Below are 23,804 nucleotides of genomic sequence, written 5' to 3' on the forward strand. Positions count from 1 at the left end.
GTGCTGGGATTGCAGGCATGAGCCACTGCGCCTGGCCCATTCCTTCTTCCCATAGTCAATACTATTACTCAAAATGTAGTCCACAAACTGGTACTAGTTTACTGACTGTTATTACAGGTCTGCAACAGCTTAATTATGGAAATTGAGTATGTTGAGAAGGTCATCTCAGTGGGTCATCTCAGTTTGACAGTACTGTGATATCCAAGCACGTGATTAGTGGACTTGTCTTATGAAATGGGGTGTAGATCAATCCTGGTGCTTTTCACCTTATTTTCTAGTAATACATTTATCGTAAAGCGTTGGTCTGTGACAAATTGGAATTTAAAAACAAAAACAAAAACACTCATCCTTCACTCGCAGTTCGAGAACATGAGCTATACAGTGCATTTAGAATTAACTTCCTCTGCTTTTATCCTCTGTTGTTTCAAAGTATATTTTCTCTTCCCAGTGTAACAGGATTTTTCTTATTCAGTGTAATACATTTCCCAGTATATAAAACCTCTTTTTACTTCTCTATTATTTAAAGTATTTGCATTGTGCAAAAACTTAATGTTTACAAAATGTCTGCCTATATTTGTTTTAGCCACTTTAGATTTTAAATTTCCAGATACCATATGTTTAATTATTTTCAGTATCCAAAAGAATGTCTTTGAGTGTTAGGGAAATGATTTAATGAATCAGGAAATTATCTGTTTTGGACATGTAGAACTAGATACAGAATATTGGCAGTACTGTTTTATTTTTTATTTATTTATTTATTTACTTGTAGAGATAGGGTCTGGCTATATTGCCAGGCTGGTCTCAAATCCCTGGCCTCAAGCTATCCTCCCACTTCAACCTCCCAAAGTGTTGAGATTATGGGTGTGAACCACCATGCATGACCAGTAGTACTGTATTTTGATTACTCTCCTATTATCAGACTACTCAATTTTAAAAATGACATTATTTTGTATTCTATAATAATGGTATACTAATAGCTAGCTAGTCTTCAACTGCGTAAATGTGAAGGTAATGCATTTGCTTGCAACAAATATCAGTAACTTGATGATATAACAATGTGTAATATCTAGACATGGGGAAAAAATTGCTTTTCTCAGTCTAATCTCCATGAGCTCTTCTGCTCCTTTTTATGTTAATTCTTTTCAAACTGCCCAAGAAGGTAAAGCTCTCAGATTCACTTAGCGAGGTAGGGTCTGGCAGATCTCACAAATTAGGATGTCAAGGGGTTGAATATTAGATGAGCTAAAAGGAATAGATCGACAAAAAAGGAAAAGAAACAAAGTCATACCTTTTAGCAGTCACACCCCATTTCTCTTTACTTCCTGCCCGCACCAGCCATTAGATACTTTCCATCTCTATGGTTGACTCTTCTGCATGTTTCATATAAATAAAATAAGAAATATATGGCCTTTTGTGTCTGGCTTCTTTCACTTAGCATAATGTTTTCAAAGTCCATCACATTGTAGCATATACTACTACTTCGTGCTTTGTACGGCTAGATAATATTCATTGTATGGATTATACCATATTTTGTCTGTCCATTCATCAATTGATGGACATTTGGGTTATTTCCACTGTTTGACCATCATGAATAATAATGTTCTGAACATTTTTGTGGGCATACATTTTCTTTCTTTTTCTTTTTTTGATAGAGATGAGACACTTTTGCCATGTTGCCCAGCCTGAGCTTATGTTTTCAATTCTTGGGTATATAATGTTCCAGGAATGGAATTGCTGGGTCATATGATAACTCTATATTTAACTTTTTAGGGACCTGCCACACTGTTTTCCAGAGTGGCATTATCATTTATATTCCTACCAGCAACGTACAAAGATTCAAATTTCCCCATATTGCCAACACTTGGTATTGTTTGTCTTTCTGATTATAGCTATCATAGTGGGTTGGAAGTGGTATCTCATTGTGGTTTTGCTTTGCATTTCCCTGATGGCTAATGATTTTTTCATGAGCTTACTAGCTATTCATATATCTTCTTAGGAGAAATATATATTCAAATCCTTTGATCATTAAAAAAATTTTTTTACAATTGTATTATAAGAATTATTTCTATATTCTGGATACTAATGTTTTAAAATCAGGTATATAATTGGCAAATATTTTCTTGCATTCTGTAGGTTATTTTCTCATTTTCTTAATAATGTCCTCTGAAGCAAAAAGGTTTTGAATTTTGATGAAGTCAAATTTATTTTTTCTTTTGTTGCTTGTGCATTTAGTGTCATATCTAAGAAAGAACTGACTGATTCAAGGTCATGTTTTATTCTGAGTTTTATAATTTTAGTTTTTACATTTAGGTTTTTGGTTTTTGATCCATTTTGAGTTAATTTTTCAAGTATAGTCTTCATTCTTTTCGACCATCTGTTGAAAAGACTTTTGAAGGGTACTGAACAGCTCAATGAGGAAAAAAAAATCAACCATTTGTTAAAAATACTTTTTTTTTTTCCTCATTGAGTTGTTTGGTACCCTTGTCGATGATCAGTTGATCATCAGTGTAAGGATTTATTTCTGAACTCTCATTGTTCTATTCATCTATATGTCTATCCCTATCCCAGTACCATACTCTGTTGATTAGTGTAGCTTTGTAGTAAGTTTTGAAATGAGAAAATGTCAGTTCTCCAGCATTGTTCATGGTAGCTCATGCCTGTAATCTCAGGACTTTGGAAGTAGAGGTGAGAGGGTCACTTGAGTCCAGGAGTTTGAGACCAGCCTGGGCAACATGTGGCAACGCCTGTCTCTACAAAAAATTTTAAAAATGAGCCAGGTATGATGTCATACACTTGTAGTCCCAGTGATTCAGGAGGCTGAGGTGGGAAGATTGCTTGAGTCCGGGAGGTTGAGGCTGCAGTGAGCTGTGACTGCGCCACTGCGTTCCAGCCTAGGTAACAGAGTGAGACTCCATTTAAAAAAAAAAAAAAAGACTATTTTGACTATTCTGGGTCACTTGCATTTTCTTTTGAATTTTAGGATTAACTTGTCAGTTTTTGCAAAAAACTATGTTCGGATTTTGGTAAAGAGTGCATTAAGGCTGGGTGCGGTAGCTCACACCTGTAATCCCAGCACTTTGGGAGGCCATGGTGGGCGGATCACCTGAGGTTAGGAGTTCAAGACCAGCCTGGCCAACCTCGTCTCTACTAAAAATACAGAAATTAGCTGGGTGTGGTGGCAAATGCATGTAATTGCAGCTACTCAGGAGGCTGAGGCAGGAGAATCTCTTGAACCTGGAAGGCGGAGGTTGCAGTGAGCTGAGATCCTGCCACTGCACTCCAGCCTGAGCAACAGAATGATACTCTGTCTCAAAAAAAGAAAAAATAGAAAAAAAAAAAGAGTACATTGAATCTTTAGGTATATTTGGGGGCTGTTGCTATCTTAACAGCATTCAGTCTTAAACACAGAGAATGTCTCCATTTGTTTTAGTCTTTTTTTTTAGTAATGTTTTGTAAGTTTCCAGTATACAAGTCTTGTACTTCTTTTGTTAAATTTAAGTATTTTATTCTTTTTCATACTATTGTAAATGGAATTGTTTGCTTAATTTCACTTTTGTGTTGTTCATTGCCAGTGTATAGAAATACAGTTGATTTTTCTTATTGATCTTGTATTCTGCAACCTAGTTGAGCTTGTTTGTCAGTATGATAGGATTTTTTGGTGCATTCCTTAGGATTTTCGATATCCAAGATCATGTCATTTATGAGTAGAGATAGTAATGCTTTGGACTTTACAATGTGTATGGCTTCTATTTCTGTTTCATGTGTAACTGTCTTGGCTAGAATTTATAGTATAATATTAAAAGTAACAAAAAGACATCCTTGTCTTGTTCATGCTTTTAGGGGTAAAGCTTTCAATCTTTTATCACTAAGTGTGATGTTACTTGTGACCTTTTCATAGATACCCTTTATCAGGTTAAGAAATACTGTTCTTTTCCTAGCTTTTTGAGTATCTTTAGGATGAAATGATGTTGGGTTTTGTCAGATGTTTTTTCTGTGTCTATTGAAACTATCATGTGAGTTTTGACCTTTATGTTAACATAAGGTGTTACAGTGATTGATTTTTGTATATTGAACCAACCTTGCCTTCTAGGATGAATGTCACTTAGTCATAGTGTGAATGTGTATGTGTGTGTGTGTATGCATATATATATATATAGCACTAGATTCAGTTTTCTAGTATTTTGTCAAGGATTTTTACATTCATATTCATAGAGGATATTGGTCTGTATTTTTCTTGTAATGTTTTTGTCTGATCTTGGTATGAGAGTATTGACCTCATAGAATGAGCAGGAAGTATACTCTATTTTTTGGAAGAGTTGATAGGATTCACCCATAAGCCATTTGAGTCCAAGCTTTTCTTTGAAGTAGTTTTTTTCCCCCTCACTAATTCAATCTTCTCATTCATTGAAGGTTGTTTTAGCATTTCTATGTCTTCTTGAATCAGTTTTGGTGGTTTGTGGCTTTCTAGTAATTTGTTCATTTCATATAGGCTGTCTGATTTGCTAGCATACTTATAGTTGCTTATAGTATTCTCTTGATTTTTATTTCTGTAGGGTTGGTAGTAATGTGTTATATTCCAGTCCAGATTAGTGATTTGAATCTTATGTCTTTCTCATTTTGGACAGTCTAGCTAACAGTTTGTCAAGTTTGTTGAGTTTTTCAAAGAACCAATTTTTGTTTCAATGATTTTTTTTGTTTTTTTTTGTTTTTTATTTTTTTTTGGTCTCCATTTATGTCCTTTCTAATCTTTATTTCCTTCTTTGTGCTTTAGGATTAGTTTGCTCCTTATTTTTGTATGTATGTATGACCACACCTGGCTATTTTTAATTTCTTTGTAGAGATGGAGTCTCACTATGTTGCCCTGGCTGGTCTTGAACTGCCGGGCTCAATTGAGACTCCTGCCTCGGCCTCCCAAAGGGTTGGGATTATAGGCATGAACCAACGCGCCCAGCCAATGTTCTTACTTCCTAAGGTGGAACATTAGGTTGATTTTCAGATTTCTTTTTCATATAGCAGTTTAAAGCTATAGATTTTTCTGTAAGCACTGCATTAGCTGGATGCCATAAGTTTTGGTATGTTGTGTTTTCATTTACATTCATCTCAAAGATTTTCTAACTTCTCCTGTGATTTTTCTTTGACCAATTGGTTATTTAGTTGGGTATTGCTAAATTTCCACATATTTGTGAGTTTTCTTAATTTCCTTGTGTTATTGATTTCTAATTTCATTCCACTGTGGTCAGATAACATACTTTGTCTTCAGTCCTTTTAAGTTACTGAAGTTTATTTTATAGCCTTACATATGATCTATTTTGGATAGTATCCATGTGCATTTGAAAAGACTGTGTATTCCTTTGTTGTTGGATGGGCATTCAATAGATGTCTGTTAGATCTGGTTGCATTATAGTATTGTTTAGGTCTTCTATTTTCACTTCTGTCTTTTCTATTCATTATTGAAAGTAGAGTGTTGACTCTTAAAACCATCATTGAATTGTCTGTATATTCCTTCAATTCTGTCAGTTTCTGCTTTGGGGTTGGGAGTTCTGTTGTTAAGTGCATGTATGTTCACAATTGTTATATCTTCTTAAAATATTAACCCTTTAACCATTACAAAATGTCCTTCTTCCCTAGTAATTTTTTTTTTTTTTTTTTTTTTTTGAGACAGAGTCTAGCGCTGTTACCCAGGCTGGAGTGCAGTGGTGCCATCTTGACTCAATGCAACCTCTGCCTCCCGGGTTCAAGTGATTCTTCTGATTCAGCCTCCCGGGTAGCTGGAACTACAGGTGCCCACCACCACGCCCAGCTAATTTTTGTATTTTTAGTAGAGATGGGGTTTTACCGTGTTGGCCAGGATGGTCTCGATCTCTTAACCTCGTGATCCGCCCACCTCGGGATCCGCCCACCTCGGCCTCCTACAGTCCTGGAATTATAGGCATGAGCCACTGCGCCCAGCCTAATTTTGATCATTTTCATTAGCATTAGAAAGTACATAATTTGGCCGGGCGCTGTGGCTCAAGCCTGTAATCCCAGCACTGTGGGAGGCCGAGGCGGGCGGATCACGAGGTCAGGAGATCCAGACCATCCTGGCTAACACGGTGAAACCCCGTCTCTACTAAAAATAGAAAACATTAGCTGGGCGTGATGGCGGGCGCCTGTAGTCCCAGCTACTCTGGGGGCTGAGGCAGGAGAATGGCGTGAACCCAGGAGGCGGAGCTTGCAGTGAGCCGAGATTGTGCCACTGCACTCCAGCCTGGGCGACAGAGCCAGACTCCGTCTCAAGGAAAAAAAAAAAAAGAAAGTACATAATTTCCAGACTTTGTTAGCATGCCTTATGGGAAGGAAATCGAGAGACAATATTTTGGCTCCTAATATGTTGCAAAATCTTGAGTTGATTCATATTTGCTTTTGTTGTGTTTTTTTCTGGTTTGCTTTGTTATTGTTCCCATTTTCTTTTTTCTCCTAGAACATTGTGTTTTTGAAACATTAATTTTAGGAAATTTAGAGGTAATTATAGCAGCCTATTTCTTTCTTTATTATCATTATTATTATTGTTATTTTTAGTGACAAGGTCTCCCCCTCTGTTGCCTAGACTGTAGTGCGTTGGCTCAATCATAGCACACTGCAACTTAGCTTAAATTCCTAGGCTCAAGGAATTCCCCCACCTTAGTCTCCAGAGTTGCTGGGACTATAGGTACATGCCACCATACTTGGCTGATTTTTTAGTTTTGTAGAAATGGGGTCTCAATGTGTTGCCCAGGCTGGTCTCAAACTCCTGGCCTCCAACTCTCCCACTTCAGCCTCCTAAAGTACTGGGATTACAGATGTCAACCACCTTGCTCAGCCCAAGCCTGTTTTATTCTAATTTCATAATTCTTTAAACTATTCTGTGGGAAAACTAGAACACCTTTCCTCTTTATTTCAGTTGTATGTCTTTTTGATATTTGATAAAATATATTTAACTAGTGTTTGATGACTATTATTCTTATAGGCAGATAACAGGTAAATATTTAGTATTCTTTTTTTTACAGATGTGTTACATTGGAGACTGAATAGACCTAGGGTTCTTGTTGTTTAAATCCTGACTCTGCTTATGAACTAAGTTTCTTAGACTCTCTGTACCTAAATTTTCTCATCTGTAAAATGGAGATAATAATGGTACTAATTTAGTAGTATTGGTATGTAGATTATAGGAATTAGTTTCTGTAAAGTGCTGAGAATAGTGCGCATTGTTTAGAAAACATTCACTTTGTGTTAAGCATTATTATTTTGTCTAGTTCTGTGAAAAGTCACATAAGTTGTAAGTGTTACAAACAGGAGTGAAATCTGGGTATTGTAATTCCAGTCAAGATGAGTCTGTGCTATTTTCCTGTCAGTAGGTTATGCAGTCTTTTCCAAGGTAAAAATTTCCATATTGTATGAACTGACTATAATAAAGTAAAAATAATTAATTTTGTTAGTAATAAAACACATTTGAGTACGTATTGTTTGCTCAGCATTGTGCCAATTTTTAGAAATCCTGAGGTAGACACAGTTTCTATTCTAAAGATGCTAGACTAGTCCTGGAAGAAAGACGATAAGACAGTTGAAACATTGTTCTTTCCATAAAAGATAAATGTACAGAATCCAAGGGAATAGAGAGGAAAGGCATCTATCCCTTTCCTTGTGGAATGGCAGAACAAAAAAACAGTCTTGGAAAATCACATAGATAAAACATCACTAAAGAGTTACTATGCCAGGTGTTGTGACTCACACCTGTAATCCCCAACACTTTGAGACCAAGACAGGAGACCAGCCTGGGCAACATAACAAGACCCCATCTCTACAAAAGTTAGCTAGGTGTGGTGGGGAGGTACCTAGGTCCCAGGTACTTTTGGAGGCTGAGGTGGGAGGATTGCTTGAACTCAGGATGAGGCTGCAGTGAGTTGTAATCATGCCACTGCACTCTAGCCTGAGTGACAGAGTGAGACCCTGTCCCCTCCAAAAAATTATAATGAATATTCATAGGATATGATAATGAAAGAGTTTAAAGTACTTTCTGTATGTTGTTACTATTTCACATTATTTTGAAATCTTCTGTTGAGCCTTAGTGCATTCTAAGAAATTAATTGATGTTTACCTTTAACTTGAGTTTATTTACAATGAATATTTCTTTATTTCCTTTCAAAAATCTTTTATTTTTTCAGTTGCCTTTTAAAATTATATTTTGAGGCTGGACGCGGTGGCTCACGCCTGTAATCGCAGCACTTTGGGAGACTGAGGTGGGCAGATCACTTGAAATCAGGCTGGCCAACATGGTGAAACCCCGTCTCTGCTGAAAATATACAAATTAGCCAGGTGTGGTAGTGGGCACCTGTAATCCCAGCTACTCGGGAGTCTGAGACAGGAGAATCGCTTGAACCCTGGAGATGGAGGTTGCAGTTAGCCAAGATTGTACCACTTCACTACAGCCTGGGCCGCAGAGCAAGACACCATCTTAAAAAAATAAAACAGAAACAAAAAATTCTATTTTGTATTGTAAGAGAAGTAATGTGCTTTTTATAAACAGTTTAGAATAGTAGGAAGTATATAAAGTATAATTTCTCCACTCTTTTTCACTAATGTTCTCACTTACCCTGAAAATGAACTAAGCAACAATAAGACTAGTCATGCTCCCTAGAGGTAATGCTGCCTAGTTGTTTGGTATCTTCTATGCATAAATACATATACATATACATAAGTACATGGAAGCATATCTCAAGTCTACTTGTTTATTTTTATTAAAATGTTCTAAGCTTTAGCCAAAATGAATTTTTTTTCTGGATACTATCATAACTCACGTTTTTCTTTCTTTTTTTCATTAATAAGTTTTTATTGGTAGCACTTAAAAATGATTTCTTTTTGTTAACAAAATATATTATTACAATTAATTTCCCCATGTCATTTTATTTCTTAAAATGTGATTGCAAGGAAATTTAAAATCACATATGTAGCTAATATTTGTGGCTTGCATTATATTTCTAGGAGACAGTACTGATTTAGACAGATTGCTGGTTCTGCATTTGCTAATCTTTTCCAAGAAGGACCCAGAAACTACAGTTTTCTCCAGTCTGGATCTCAGAGATTATGAGAGAACCAGGCCACTTTGACTTTTTTTTTTTTTTAAGCTTCATAGTAAATTATTTTTTATTTTTTAAAATTATACTTTAAGTTCTAGCGTATGTATGTATAACACGCAGGTTTGTTACGTATGTATACATGCATACCTCACGTTTTTCTTCTTACTCCATGTATTTTTTATGCCTTGAATGTCCTTCCCATTCAACTCCACCACTTTATGTCTAGTGTTCTTCCTGTCCTTAAAAGTCTTTTCAGATATTATGTACTCTGTCAGGCCTTTTTTCTTTCCCCACGTTTGTGTTTTATTGAGCTTTGAAAGTACTTTTGTGTTTCTAAATTGCCATATACTTTGACATCTCACTTTTAGTACTAACACTTTCTACTGTTCATACAATTATTCGTTTAATTTTGCATGCTCTGCTCTTACTGACAGTTTCTTTAGAGCAGTACTGTCTGTGTTTAAGCTTTTTAATCCCTAAATACTTATTTACAAAGCCTATTGTTGGGTACCTATTTACTGAATAAATAGTTTCAGACATTATAAATTATTCTTTTTTTTTTTTTCCCTGAGGTGGATTCTCACTCTGTCTCCCAGGCTAGAATGCAATGGTATGATCTTGGCTCACTGTAGCCTCTGCCTCCTGGATTCAAGTGATTCTCATGCCTCAGCCTCCCAAGTAGCTGAGATTACAGGCGCACGCCAACACACCCAGCTGATTTTTGTATTTTTAGTAGAGATGAGGTTTCACCGTGTTGGCCAGGCTTGTCTCAAACTCCTGACCTCAGGTATCTGCCCGCCTCGGCCTCCCAAAGTGTTGGGATTACAGGCGTGAGCCACCGTGCCTGACCTTCAGATATCATAAATTATTATTCTGATTTTAAACTGTCTTGGAGAGAACGTTAGGAAAGCTGTAGCTATGAATTGCAAATAGAACTTAACTTTTTTTTTTTTGTATGATTAATTATTTTGGATAAGTTTTTCTGAGCCATTGTTTTCTTGATCAGTTTTTAAAATTAAAACTAACATCTGCAAGGACTAAAGTTTTAAGAATGAGGATATAGACGTAGAAATACATATTGTAAATAATAGAATAGAATTTTAGGAGCAGTTCTTTGACTTTGAAGGAAACTTGTCGCTGAATATTTGCTAAACTTGATTTAACATACATGTAAATAATCAGTAAATTGTTTTTATTTTTCAGAGAATGCAGAATCTATTGATCTTAAACAGTTTTTCGACCAACATTTTTCACATATATACTATGTGTTCTTTGAAAATTTTGTGACTATTGAAGCTAGTCTTAAACAGAAAGGTAAGATACTAACATGTATCTTGGCTTATGTTAATATTTCTAATAATTGTCATAAACATAACTTATAGACTCTTGGACATATTGTTTCATTTATTTTTGTCAGACAGCTTTTTGCTTTCCCTCTCACACTATTGTCATAGGGCTAGTGACCTGTGTTTGAAAGACAACTAATGTGTTAGCATTACTATCCTTTTTACTTTACAATGGCTTTGAAGATTTACTTTTTCACTGGTCAGGTTGATTTGTTCCCTCATTCTGCCTTCTTTGGTTCTGCCCTAGGAGCATGTGACACGTTTGAGCGGTCGTTTTCATATTTTCATTTTCAGAGCTTATTTGAAGTGCTTTGTAATATGTCATGATTTGTTTCTAGACATAAATATGTAGAACCTAAATTTAATTACAGTACTCAATAGAGTAAAGAGAGTGACTATGATATTGTCTTCACAATGAATGGAGTATGCTTTAAACATTTTACTAGATAATTGCTGGGGGAAAAAAAAAACCTTCATTCTTGAAATATTTTAAGTTCATTAAGTGATTGTTAACAATGAGGGCAAAATGATATGTTTTAAATGTTTTCTTATAAAAATGTTTTAGGTCACAAGTCTCAAAGAGAGGAGTTGGATGCTATACTTTTTATTTTTGAGGTAAGTGCTTCTGAATCTAACTTTTCCCTTTTTCAGAAATAATTTTTGGAACATACAAAGGAATATATTTAAATTATAAAACATGTAATGAAACACTGTGAATTCGCCAGACTTTCTGAGAACTAAATCTAAGTTTTTAAAATATGCCTGACTGAATCCTATACTTTTTAAGGTACAATGTATTACTTTTTGGTGCAGATATAATCATGTTTTTATACATTTGACACCACAAAATTGGTATGATATTCAATGTGTTTGCAAACAATGAAACTTTTAATTTGTCAGAGGTTTAGTGAAATGGAAAACTTGTTTTTGTTTTAACTCCAAAACATTCTTACCTAAGAAGGTATATTACTGTAGCTTTTGTGTACCTAAGGGACTTATTGTTTTGGTTCACTGCTTTTCATTGCAAACTTGTTTAAAATAGTCTTAAATATTTTAAAAATTGTCATTTTACATTAGATTGGAGATGGGGCAAGTCTATAAATAAAAGTCAGGAAACATAGCTCATAGGTAAATGAACAAAATTTTGATGCTCTGCTAATTTTTTTAAAAAATATTTATCACACTCTTAAAAATTAAGACCCTTTCACCCCCCTTTTAAAATAACTCCTTGCTCTTTATTCTCTTTCAAAGTAAACAGATAAACAGTCATAGGAGTATTCTGATCTTCACTGAGAATTTCGAGACCTGTAGAAAGCCAGGAGTAGTGACTCGAGATGCTTAGAAAATAATTCGGAAATTAGTTTCTGAAGATGGAGCTATTCTGTCTGGTGCTAATTAAAGATAATTCACTCTTGGCTGTGTGTGGTGGTTCAGAGTAATCCCTGCACTTTGGGAGGCTGAGGCAGGAGGATCATTTGAGCTCAGGAGTTAGAGACCAGCCTGGGCAGCACAGCAAGACAGTCTCTACTAAAAATCAAAAAAGTTAGCCAGGCATGTTGGTGGCAGGTGGTTGTAGTGGTAGTGACTCAGGAGGCTGAGGTGGAAGGATCCCTTGAACCCGGGAGGTTGAAACTATAGTGACCCGTGATTGTGCCACTGCACTCTTGGTCAAGAGAGTGAGACCCTGTCTCAAAAATAATAAGAATTCACTCTTTAGTATTTTGATATAATTTAGAAGAATTTGAATAACATCATTTACATGTCTCTTAGCCGTTCATTTAGTTAGAGGGGGGAATAAAAAGAATTTTTTCAAGAGTTCCCAACAGCAGTAACACTGATGTTAGTATCTGTTCTGCAGTTAATTTTCATTAGTCTTGACCCCTGAGGAATTTGATTATATTACTTCCTGAAGTGTTTGCATGAACTGTTCACAAGGGGAATATTGAAACATACATGCTTTGAGAAAGAGTAAAAATATCCACAGAGAAAGCAAGCTAATGATTCCTGGAAAGTATTCCTTCAAATGTTCATGCTTGCCTTAAATTCAGGAAACTGAGATGATTGCTTAGTTAATAGAAGTCCTTTTGGAGTATTTCTTATATGTAAAAATAACTATTTTTCTATATGTAATATATACTGATTATTTTTTATTCTTTACATAGAAATGTTTGTCTTTAATGGATCACTAAATTTTGCTAGAAAAAAGATCTGAGATACCAGGTTTTCATCTTTTGAAAAAATCATTTAATTTTTGTGCTGACGTTCTTCTATTTATAGTAAGGGACCTCTACCTTTAGAAACTAAGGATGAAAAAGAAATCATAAATAAAGTGATTTCCTTTTTCTGGAACAAAAAGCATGATTATGTAATGTTAATAATATTATGGTAGAGGATTTATATTCTGTGCAGTTTAGGGCACATGTAATCTCTTTAACTTTTTATTTACCATATAAAAAGATATAAGGGGCTAAATCTAAAGTATAATTATTAGTCATAATTTAGAAATGCTTTTGAATAGTTTACAAATTTGTCTTTTCAACTTTTCTATAATTTTATATCTTTCTATACAAAAATAAATATAATTATGCAGTTGTTGGCCAGCTGTGGGTGACATAGGGAGGACAAAGGTAAAAGAGTTTATGTGTCTCGTGTGGGACCAGCATTTATTTGTGTAGAACTTTAAAATTTCTGTATCATCCTTTCATGTGGAGTTTACTAAAGGAGATGATATCAAAGAGAAGACAAGGAAGTATAAAATATGCATGTCATCCTTTGATCAGTATATTATCAAGGTAGAGGTTTTGGAAATAGGTGAATTGAATTTGGAACCTCTGTTCTTTCACTTTCTAACTTTGTAACCTAAGTGCACTACTTAACCCATTTCTTCATTTGTTGAATGAGATAAACAAACCCTCCTTTTGAATGATTGCAAGGATTAATGCAAGGTATATTAATTAATATATCATTATATAATAAAGTGCCTAGTGTTTGACCCTTATGAGCATTCATTTAATGGTGTTCTAAATAATAGTAAGAACAGCAATAACAACAAACACACAAAAATGTCACTCAGCAAGTGGGTGAGTATTGAGAGCACTGTTTAGTAGTAAGGTAGCTCTTGATCGAGAATAATCCACACAGGTATAATATTAAGGGAAATAAAAGGCAGAGTTTTGAACATATTTGTGTAAAGATTTTATTACTAATTAATGGAAACCTATATATGTTAGCTTAACTACAGGGCTCCTAAAATTGTAAATCCTGCTCTCTGTCAGGGTGCAGTGGCTCACACTTGTAATCCCAGCACTTTTGGAGGCCAAGGCAGGAGGATTGCTTGAGGCCAGAAGCTTGGGCACAGCCTGGACAACATAGTGATACTCCATCTCCACAAAAATAATTAAAAAAAAAAATTGAGCTGGGCATGGTGGCACACACCTGTAGTCCTGTTTGGGAGGCCGAGATGAGTGAATCGCTTGAACCCATGAATTTGAGGCTACGGTGAATTACGATCACACCACTGCACTGCAGCCAGGGTGACAGGGTGAAACCCCCACCTCTTAAAAAAAAATTTGCTCTCCGCCGGGCGCGGTGGCTCAAGCCTGTAATCCCAGCACTTTGGGAGGCCGAGACGGGCGGATCACAAGGTTAGGAGATCAAGACCATCCTGGCTAACACAGTGAAACCCCATCTCTACCAAAAAAATACCAAAAACTAGCCGGGCGAGGTGGCGGGCGCCTGTAGTCCTAGCTACTCAGGAGGCTGAGGCAGGAGAATGGTGTGAACCCGGGAGGCGGAGCTTGCAGTGAGCTGAGATCCGGCCACTGCACTCCAGCCCGGGCGACAGAACGAGACTCGGTCTCAAAAAAAAAAAAAAAAAAATTTGCTCTCATACCTATATCCATCATAGCATCTAAGTACCTTTAGTTTCACATGATTAACTCAGTATAAATATTTGATGGGGTTCTTACGAAATCAAAATATTTGCTCTAGGATTATCAAAACAGGAGAAAGAACCATTAGAAGAAAGAGAAAATGTCACAAATATTAACATCTGGAAGAATTGAAACTCATCATGATATCCACAATATAGAAATTCTAAGAATTGCTAGACATAGGGGCACATGCCTGTATTCCCACCTTGTTGGGAGGCTGAGGCAGGAGGATCGCTTGAGTCTGGGAGTTCAAGGCTATGGTACACTACGGTCATGCTTCTGAATAGCCAGTGCACTCCAGCCTGTGCAACATAGCAAGACTCTGTCTCTAAAGGGGGAAAAAAAGAAAATCTAGAAATAGTAAATAAGTATTTTAAATATATTAGAATTAGCGTTTAATCATTAGGAAAACATATACCTTCTATATTATTGTAAAAGATGTATTTTGTGAATTTCTTGTTCCAAGTACTGGTTAGTATTGCTTATTGTTTTTTGAGGTTTTCAAATAGTGATCAACATGCCAGTGCTAAAATAATGTCAATACTATCAGATTAGCTTAGGTACTATTTTGTCGTTTTTTGTTTGTTTTATTTTGTTTAGAGACGGAGTTTTGCTCTTATTGCCCAGGCTGGAGTGCAATGGCGTGATCTCAGCTCACTGTAACCTCTGCCTCTCGGGTTCGAGCGATTCTCCTGCCTCAGCCTCCTGAGTAGCTGGGATTACAAGTGCCTGCTGCCACACCTGGCTAATTTTTGTATTTTTAGTAGAAACGGGGTTTCGCCATATTGGCCAGGCTGGTCTCGAACTCCTGACCTCAGGTGATCCACCCACCTCGGCCTCCCAAAGCACGGGGATTACAGGTGTGAGCCATCGTACCCGGCCTATTTTGTATTTGTTATACTTAGTGAGCCCTTTAATTTTTCACATTTTGCAGGATGTGAACTCATTACTTGGTTTCATTCTTTTCTTTTTTCTCTTTATATTGATTTTCAGAAAATTTTACAACTTCTTCCAGAAAGAATTCATCAGCGATGGCAGTTTCATAGTATTGGTAAGTAATTCAAGTATGTATTTCATATTTGAAACAAAGAATAATATATGAAAAATGCTCTTTAATGGGTTGTTAGTTGAAATGAATTAATAGGTGATGCTTTAGTAAAAAGAAAATAAAGAATACAAGAACAGATTGACTAGGAATATAAGAAAAATTATAGATGAAGGGTTTGTAGTCAAAATGCCATAGGAAGTTTTTGGATCCACTGCTTCCTTTATTCTGATACATTAACAATGATGATAAAACTATAAAACAAAAAAGCAAGATTAGCATCTCTGTGAATCAGAAATGGAAGAAAAATGCAAAGTGCCAAACAGAATGGACATTTGTGTTGTTTCTAGTTTCTTTACTTATTGTTTGCTAGTTATATTTGTTTTATTGTATATTCCTTTGGATTTACTACTATGATAGGGTTATATCTTCTGTGACTGAGTACAGTTACTTTTTTTTTTCTAATTGGATGCCTTTAATTTCTTCTTTCTTTTTTGTTTATTGTGCCTCCAGTACAATATTGAATTAAAGTGGCAAGAAAGAGCAGACATTCTTGCATTATTCCTGATTTCAGGGAGAAAGATAATGGTCAGTCTTTCACCATTATATATGATTTTAGCTGTAGTTTTTTTGTAGATGTCTTTTATCCAGTTGAAGAAGTTCTGTTCCTAGTTTGAGAGTTTTTAATCATAAGTATACATTGTAATTTGCCAAATACTTTTTCTGCGTCTATTGATGCGATCATTATCAGTGTCATTGGTGCTTTTGTCATTTATTCTATTAATATTATATATTTTACTAATTGATTTTCAAGTGTCAAACCAACTTTCCATCCCTGAGGTAAATCCTATTTACTATTTATAGTCCTTTTTATTTGTTGCTTACTTCAGTTTGCCTGTCTGTTTATGATGAATATTGTACTGTATTTTATTTTGTCAGTCTTTATTTGGCTTTACTATTAAGATAGCTATAGAAGTTTAGAAGTGGTCCCTCTTCTGTTTTCTGAAAGAGTTTGTGAATGAGTGGTAGGTAGCATTTTCTTCTTTAAATAGTTGATAAAATTCAAAAGTGAGGCCATTTGTACTTGGACTTTTCTTTGTGATATTTGTAATTATTACTTCAATTTCTTTACTTGTTATAGGTTTATTCCGATTTTATATATCTCTTTGAGTCAGTTTGATAATTTGTTTCTTTCTAGGAACCAATTTGTTAGTAGAAAGTTGTTTAAGTTACTCCTTTTAGTAATCCTTTTAATTCTCATAGGGTCAATAGTGATGTCCCCTTTCATTCTTTTTTTTTTTTTTTAACATTACAGAAACTATTTATTTATTTATTCATTCATTCATTCTTTAGTGGTTTAACTTTATTTTTAGATTCAGGGGATACATATGCGGATTTGTTACTTGTGTTTATCTCATGATGCTGAGGTTTAGGTTATGATTGATCCTGTCACCCAGGTGGTGAACATAGTACCTAATAGTTTGTTTTTCAACCCTTGTCCCTCTAGTACTTCCCAATATCTATTGTTGCCATTTTTATGTCCGTGAGTACCCAGTGTTTAGCTCCCACTTACAAGTGAGAATATGTGATACTTGGTTTTCTGTTCCCATGTCAATTTGCTTTAGGATAATGGCCTCCAGCTGTATCTATGTTGCTAAATGTTGCTACGAGGACATGATTTCATTCTTTTTAATGGCTATATCCGCTTCCTGCTTGATTTTGGTCATTTCTGTCTTCTCTCCTATTTTATTGGCCAGTCTAGCTATTTGTCATATTTGTTGAGCTTTTCAAAGAACAAACTTTTGATATCATTGATTTTCTTTATACTTTTTCTGCTTTCTATTTTCTTGTTTTCCATTCTGGTCTTTGATATTTTATGTATGTGTGTGTGTGTGTGTGTGTGTAAAGAGATATACTTTTTTTTGAGACAGAGTTTCGCTCTTGTTTCCCAGGCTGGAGTACAATGGCACGATCTCGGCTCACCACAACCTCTGCCTCCCAAGTTCAAGTGATCCTCCTGCTTCAACCTCCCAAGTAGCTGGGATTATAGGCATGTACCCCCACACCCGGCTGATTTTGTATTTTTAGTAGAGACGCCGTTTCTGCATGTTGGTCAGGCTGGTCATGAACTCCTGACCTCGGGTGATCCGCCCACCTCTGCCTCCCAAAGTGCTGGGATTAAAGACGTGAGCAACTGCACCCAACCTACTTATTTTTTGTAGTACTGTATTTATTTATTTATTTTTTTTTAAGAGACAGGATCTTATTCTGTCACCCAGGCTGAAGTGCAGTGCCATGATTGATCATGGTTCACCGAAGCCTTGAAATGGGCTTAAGCCATCCCCCTACTTAGCCTTTTAAGTAGCTGGGACCACAGGTGCACACCACCAGGCCCGGCTCACTTTTTAAAATTATTTTCTTAGAGACAGGGTCTTGCTTTTGTTGCCCAGGCTGGTCTCAAACCTTCAGCTTCAAGCAATCCTCCTACCCCAAGCTCCCAAAGTGCTAGGATTACAGGTGTAAGCCATCATACTTGACCTCTTATTTTTTATAAAACATTCTGTGGCAGGCCTGATGCCCAATGCCTGTCATCTCAGCCCTTGGCAGAGGCTGAAACAGAATGATCACTTGAGGCCAGGAGTTTGAGACCAGCTTGAGCAACATAGTGAGACGTCTTTAAAGACAAAAAAAAAAATTTTTTAAGTTAGCCTCACTTGTTGGCATGTGCCTGTAATCCCTGCTACTCAGGAGGCTGAGGCAGGAGGATCACTTAAGTCCAGAAATTCAAGGCTGCAGTAAGCTATGATCACACTGCTATACTCCAGTTTGGGTGACAGAACGAGACACAATCTCTAAAACATGAAAATAAGGACAAATGCAGTGACTCATGCCTGTAATCCCAGCACTTTGAGAGCCTGAGGCAGGTGAATCGCTTGAGCATAGGAGTTTGAGACCAGCCTGGGCAACATGGTGAAACCCCATCTCAGAAAAAAATACAAAAATTTTCCAGACATGGTGACTCCTTCCTATAGTCCCACCTCCTTGGGAGGCTGATTTGGGAAGATCATCTGAACTTGATGAGGTCAAGGCTGCAGTGAGCCAAGATCATGCCACTGCACTTTAGCCTGAGTAAAAAAAAAATGATACCCTATCTCAACAACAACAGCAACAAAAAACAAACAAACAAAAAATAATTAAAAAAGAGAGAAATTCTGCTTGCTTTGGGTTTAATTTACTATTCTGTAGTGATGCTATCTTGGCTCACTGCAACCTCTGCCTCCTGGATTCGGGCGATTCTCCTGCCTCAGCCTCCTGAGTAACTGGGACTATAGGCACATGCCACCACATCCAGCTAATTTTTGTATTTTTACAAAAATTAGGATTTCACCATGTTGGCCAGGATGGTCTCGGTCTCCTGACCTCATGATCCACCCGCGTCAGCCTCCCAAAGTGCTGGGATTACAGGTGTGAGTCACCGTGCCTGGCCCTGTTTCTAGTTTTTTAAGATGTAACCATAGAATATTAATCTGATAGATTTCTTCTTTTCTGATATAGATATTTAAAACTATAAATTTCCCTCTAAGCTTTGCCTTAAATCCGTCCCATAAGTTTTAGTATGTTGTGTTTTCATTTTCGTTCAATTGAAAATATTTTTTCATGTCTTTTTTATTTCTTCTTCAACCCATAACTTATTTAAGAGTGTTATTATTTTTAAGCTCTTCAAGTATTTGATGTTTCCACAATTATTTTCCTTTTTGATTTATAACTTAATTCCTTTGTCATCAGAAAAAAATATTTTTGCATGATTTTAATCTTAAAGTTATTGAGATGTTTTGTGGCCCAGAGTATAGGCTCTCTTGAAGAATGTTCCAGTGTGCTTGGAATTAATGTTTATTCTAGAGTCATTTAAAATATTAAATTTAGTTTTCAATATGGTATTCAATAAAAATTATTAAATTAATGTATGGCAATTATGTGATCATTGAAGAACAAGAAAGGACTTGAATGAATAAATGGAATTTTGTGCAATATTCATGGGAGATAAACTTGATAGTGTAAAGGCAACAGTTTTTTAAAAATTTGCATGATATATTTATCCCTATTGTATTAGAGAGACAGAGGCTAAGTTTTCATTTTCAAGGATTGATGAACAATCATCCATAAGTTCTTGAAGTTGAGTAATAGGAAACTTGTTTTTCAAACCATTTGGCTACTGTAAGAAGTTGCCGGTCACAAAATGCACGTCCAGTAAACTGCAGTCCTATTGGCAACCCTTGGTTTGAGAGTACAACAGGGATACTCACTGCTGGCAGTCCTGCCATGTTTACAGGTTGTGTAAAAATATCATCCTGGGCACTTCCTGTTCTGTGGTCTTCTTTGATGAACTCCAAGTATGGTACTGCCACACTCAAGGTGGTGTGGGAGTTAGCATACTCCAGAGTTAAAAGCATTCACAAAATCATTAGCAATGAGACATCTCACTTTCTGTGCTTTGATGAAATAATTTTCATATTTTTATGTTAACAAGAAAACATTTCCTGAGAGAATTCTTCCTCTTACAAAATCATTGAACCCTTCTCATCTGGTTGCAACATCTGTGGCTTCAGTAGACACATCAGTGTCACATCTGTGACCATATTGTAGCCCATCAAATCTTGCTATACTCGATGCTGCTTCTGATATGCACAATAGATGGTAGCAGACAATTGAATAAGTGATGTGAGAAAAGGATACTTCAGTTACTTTGGTCCCCTCAGACTCAAAGAGGTCAGCAGCTTTGGACCAAAGAGACTGTTCTTCACTTGATAATTCCAGTACAAGATATTCCTTTGGAATTCCTATACATAGTTTGCTCACATTTGTCAAACTGGGAAGCATGAATGGTTTAACAGGAACCTATACTGTGGTAGAATCCTTAGGGTCGTGTCCAGCCAGTACACCCAAGACAATTGCTGCATCATCCACACATCTGGTTAAGAGTCCTTGCACATCCATCAAATTCTCCAGTGAAATGAGACCATGATGGAAAACTAAGCCACAGCTTGGTTTGAAACCAACAAGCCCACAGTAGGCAGCAGGATTTCTGATCAGTCCTCCTGTATATGATCCTAAAGCCGCATAGCATGTGAATGCCGATACGGCAACTGCACTCCCACCTGAGCTTCTTCCAGTTATCAGCCAGTCTGAATCTTCATTCTCAAAGTGGAGATTCTACTTCCTCTTTTCTCTATATTGTTTTGAATAACTCCAGGGTTTTTTTTACTGGTCCAAATACGCCATCTGTGTTTCCAGTTCTCATAGCAAACTCATCTAAATTTGTCGTTCCATTAGTAGAGTTCCCTAATCCAACAACTTCGGAACTACTATAGCATTACCTTTCAGCATATTTGATGCACATGTAAGACAATTTTTGGCTGGGTGCAGTGGCTCACACCTGTAATCCCAGCACTTTGAGAGGCCAAGGTGGGTGGATCACCTGAGCCAAGGAGTTTGAGACCAGCCTGGGTAACATGGCAGTACCTCAACTCTACAAAAAAAAATAGAAAAATTAGCTGGGTGTGGTAGTGTGTGTCTGTGTTCCCAGCTACTGGGGAGGTGAGAGGATAGCTTGAGACAAAGAGGCCGAGGCTGCAGTAAGCCATGATTGTGCCACTGCAGTCCAGCCTGGGTGACAGAGCAAGAACCTGTCTCCAACAAATGAATTTGTTAAGTATATATATAAATATTAATGTCACACATTAATATTTATCAGATATTAAATATATATACTGTGTATATCAAATATATATCATGTATATCAAATATATATACACACACACATATAACAATTATTAACATTCCTATAGGGATTTTTAAATGTAGCCTAACAAATTTATCTTAAAGTTTATATGTAAAATAAAAGCCAAAGCAATTTGGAAGAATAACAAGTCGGACCAAGAGGGTGGTGTTGTTGGCTATTTTCATGCCTGATAACAAGATAAATTATAAAATTATGCTAACAAAGGCACTGTTACTGATGTAGGGATGGATAAGTGGGTGAATGAAAAGGAACATGGAGATGAGCCAAAGACCTAAGCTTATGTATGGAAGCTTGAAATATGATTGAGATGGCATTTTAGTTCATTTGAACACCATAAACCCCAAAATAGTACTATACTTGGTTTTCCATTTGCGAAAAAACAAATTCTCTTCCACCCACAAGGAAATACATTTCTGATAGATTCAGGACCTACATGTGAAAAGCAACACATAAAAACTTTTTGAAGCGAATATTTGGTTTATAATTTTAATGTAAGGAAGGATTTCTTTAGACATAGAAAGAACACGTAAGAAAGAAAAACATTGGCAAATTGATTATATTAAAATTTAAGGCCAGGCAGGGTGTCTTATGCCTGTAATCTCAGCACTTTGGGAGGCCAAGGTGGACAGATCACTTGAGCTCAGGAATTTGAGACCAGCCTGGGCAACATGACAAAACCCCATCTCTACAAAAAATAGAAAAATTATCATCCAAGCATGGTGGCATGTGCCTTTAGTCCCAGCTATCTGGGGGCTGAGGCAAGAGGATTACTTGAGCTCAGGAGGTCAAGGCTGCAATGAGCCATGATCATGCTACTGCACTCTAGCCTGGGTGACAGAGTGAGAACCTGTCTCAAAAAAAAAAAAAAAAAAAAATTAAAACTTATCTGCATCAGAAGATACCACCGCCCCACCCAACAAAAACTTGAATTGTTTGGGATAATATATTTTCAATTCATAGAAATAGACACAGAATTAGTAATACAGAAGGAACTCCATATATATATATATAAATATAAAGAAAGCCAGGTGTAGTGGCCCACACCTGTAATCCCAGTACTTTGGGAGGCCAAGGTGGGAGGATCACTTGAGGCCAGGAGTTCCAGATCAGCCTCGGCAACATAATGAGGCCCTCTACAAAAAGTACATAAATTAGCCAGACCTGGTGGTGCACATCTGTAGTCCCAGCTACTCAGGAGGCTGAGGTGGGAGGATCACTTGAACCCAGGAATTTGAGGCTGCAGTGATCTATGATTGCACCGCTATTCTCCAGCCTGAACTCCAGAATGAACAACAGAACAAGACCCCATCTCTTTGAGGGGGAAAAAAAGGACAACTAAATTGAAAATTGTACAAAGGATAAAACAGGGAAACCTTGAATGGCCAAATTAAAAGATGTTCAGTGTCGCTAGGAAATATCAAATGAAAGCAATATTAAGATAGTTAACATACATCAGATTATCAAATATTAGAGCATCTGTCAATGTTTTGTGCTGCCAACAATATGGTACTAGAGCCCTCCCGTATACTGCTGGTAGTACTATTAATTGTCACAACTCCTTTGGAGAGAATTATCTAATATTTGGTAAAGCTGAAAGTAATTTTATTCCTATTTATATACCTCAGGGAAACTCAGGTGTGTACAGGGAATCATGAACAAGAACTATTTATTATGGTACTCTTGGAATAGCAAAAATCTGAAAACAAACCAAATGTCTTAATATAAAGATGATAAATAAATTTTGGTATGTTCATACAGTGGAATAGTTTGCACTTCTTAAAATGTATTAACTAGAGCTACATTGATAAGTATAGATAAATTTCTTAAGCTAATGCTGTATGTGAAAAGTAACTTATAAATGACTTTTAAAAAATAAATGACTTGTATGAAACAGTTTATATTATTTTTTATGGATTTATAAATGTGTAGTAATAATATAAAAATATTTTTGGAAATGATTAATACCAAAGCCTGGATAATGGTTTCCTCTGGGGAAGAAAGGAACAATATGATTTGGGCCTCAGTGATACCTATACGGTAAAGTAAAACATTGGAGATAATGCAGGTAAGTGAAACAAACATGGAACTACGTGTAGATTTATTCATACTGAATGGTGGTCCTCTGCAGGTTTGTTCATGTTATTTTCAGTATTTTATTGTAGGTTTGAAATACTTCATGATTGAAAAGAAAAAAAAATTAATGACTTTGTGCAACTTAGAAAATTAGTATAATGGAAATATTTGTTAGGAAATATTACAGTTAAGGATGTTCATAAGGTTAACTAAATGAAAATTTTCTATAGTGGATTTCATTTGGATAGTGATAAAGTGTTTTATTCTTAGTCTAAATAAGAGATTTATAATAGATTGTTGTGTTAAATGCAATTTTGGGCCTAGGTTTTGTTAATTTAAAAAATCATGTTTAATTGCAATAAAGCATGTGTTGAAAAGGTGATTCTTTTTATATGCCCTTCCGATCCCAAGTATGGCCAGAAGGATATAAAGGTCACCAAGAATAATTTGGAGGTTGCCAAGGACTTACTTAAAAGTGTTTTCAAGTCCGACCGAGAACTCTGACATTTACAAATA

The 23,804-nt window shown here is 36.2% G+C and overlaps 1 protein-coding gene and 1 pseudogene across 15 annotated transcripts in view; one reads left to right on the forward strand and one right to left on the reverse strand.

The window, feature by feature from the left end:
• The window catches only part of RALGAPA1 (Ral GTPase activating protein catalytic alpha subunit 1), a 276,848-nt gene that overhangs the window by 23,696 nt on the left and 229,348 nt on the right, over window positions 1-23,804 (forward strand). For all 15 annotated transcript variants that reach the window (XM_021941133.2, XM_021941130.2, XM_021941131.2 and 12 more), the window contains exons 2-4: window positions 10,296-10,406; window positions 11,004-11,053; window positions 15,364-15,421. In XM_021941133.2, the coding sequence (XP_021796825.1) occupies window positions 10,296-10,406; window positions 11,004-11,053; window positions 15,364-15,421 (219 nt within the window). The remainder of the gene's footprint in view (window positions 1-10,295; window positions 10,407-11,003; window positions 11,054-15,363; window positions 15,422-23,804) is intronic.
• LOC103886189 lies at window positions 19,515-23,795 on the reverse strand (annotated as a pseudogene).

Source organism: Papio anubis, chromosome 7 (genome assembly GCF_008728515.1).
Source record: "Papio anubis isolate 15944 chromosome 7, Panubis1.0, whole genome shotgun sequence".
Lineage (NCBI taxonomy): Eukaryota > Metazoa > Chordata > Mammalia > Primates > Cercopithecidae > Papio > Papio anubis.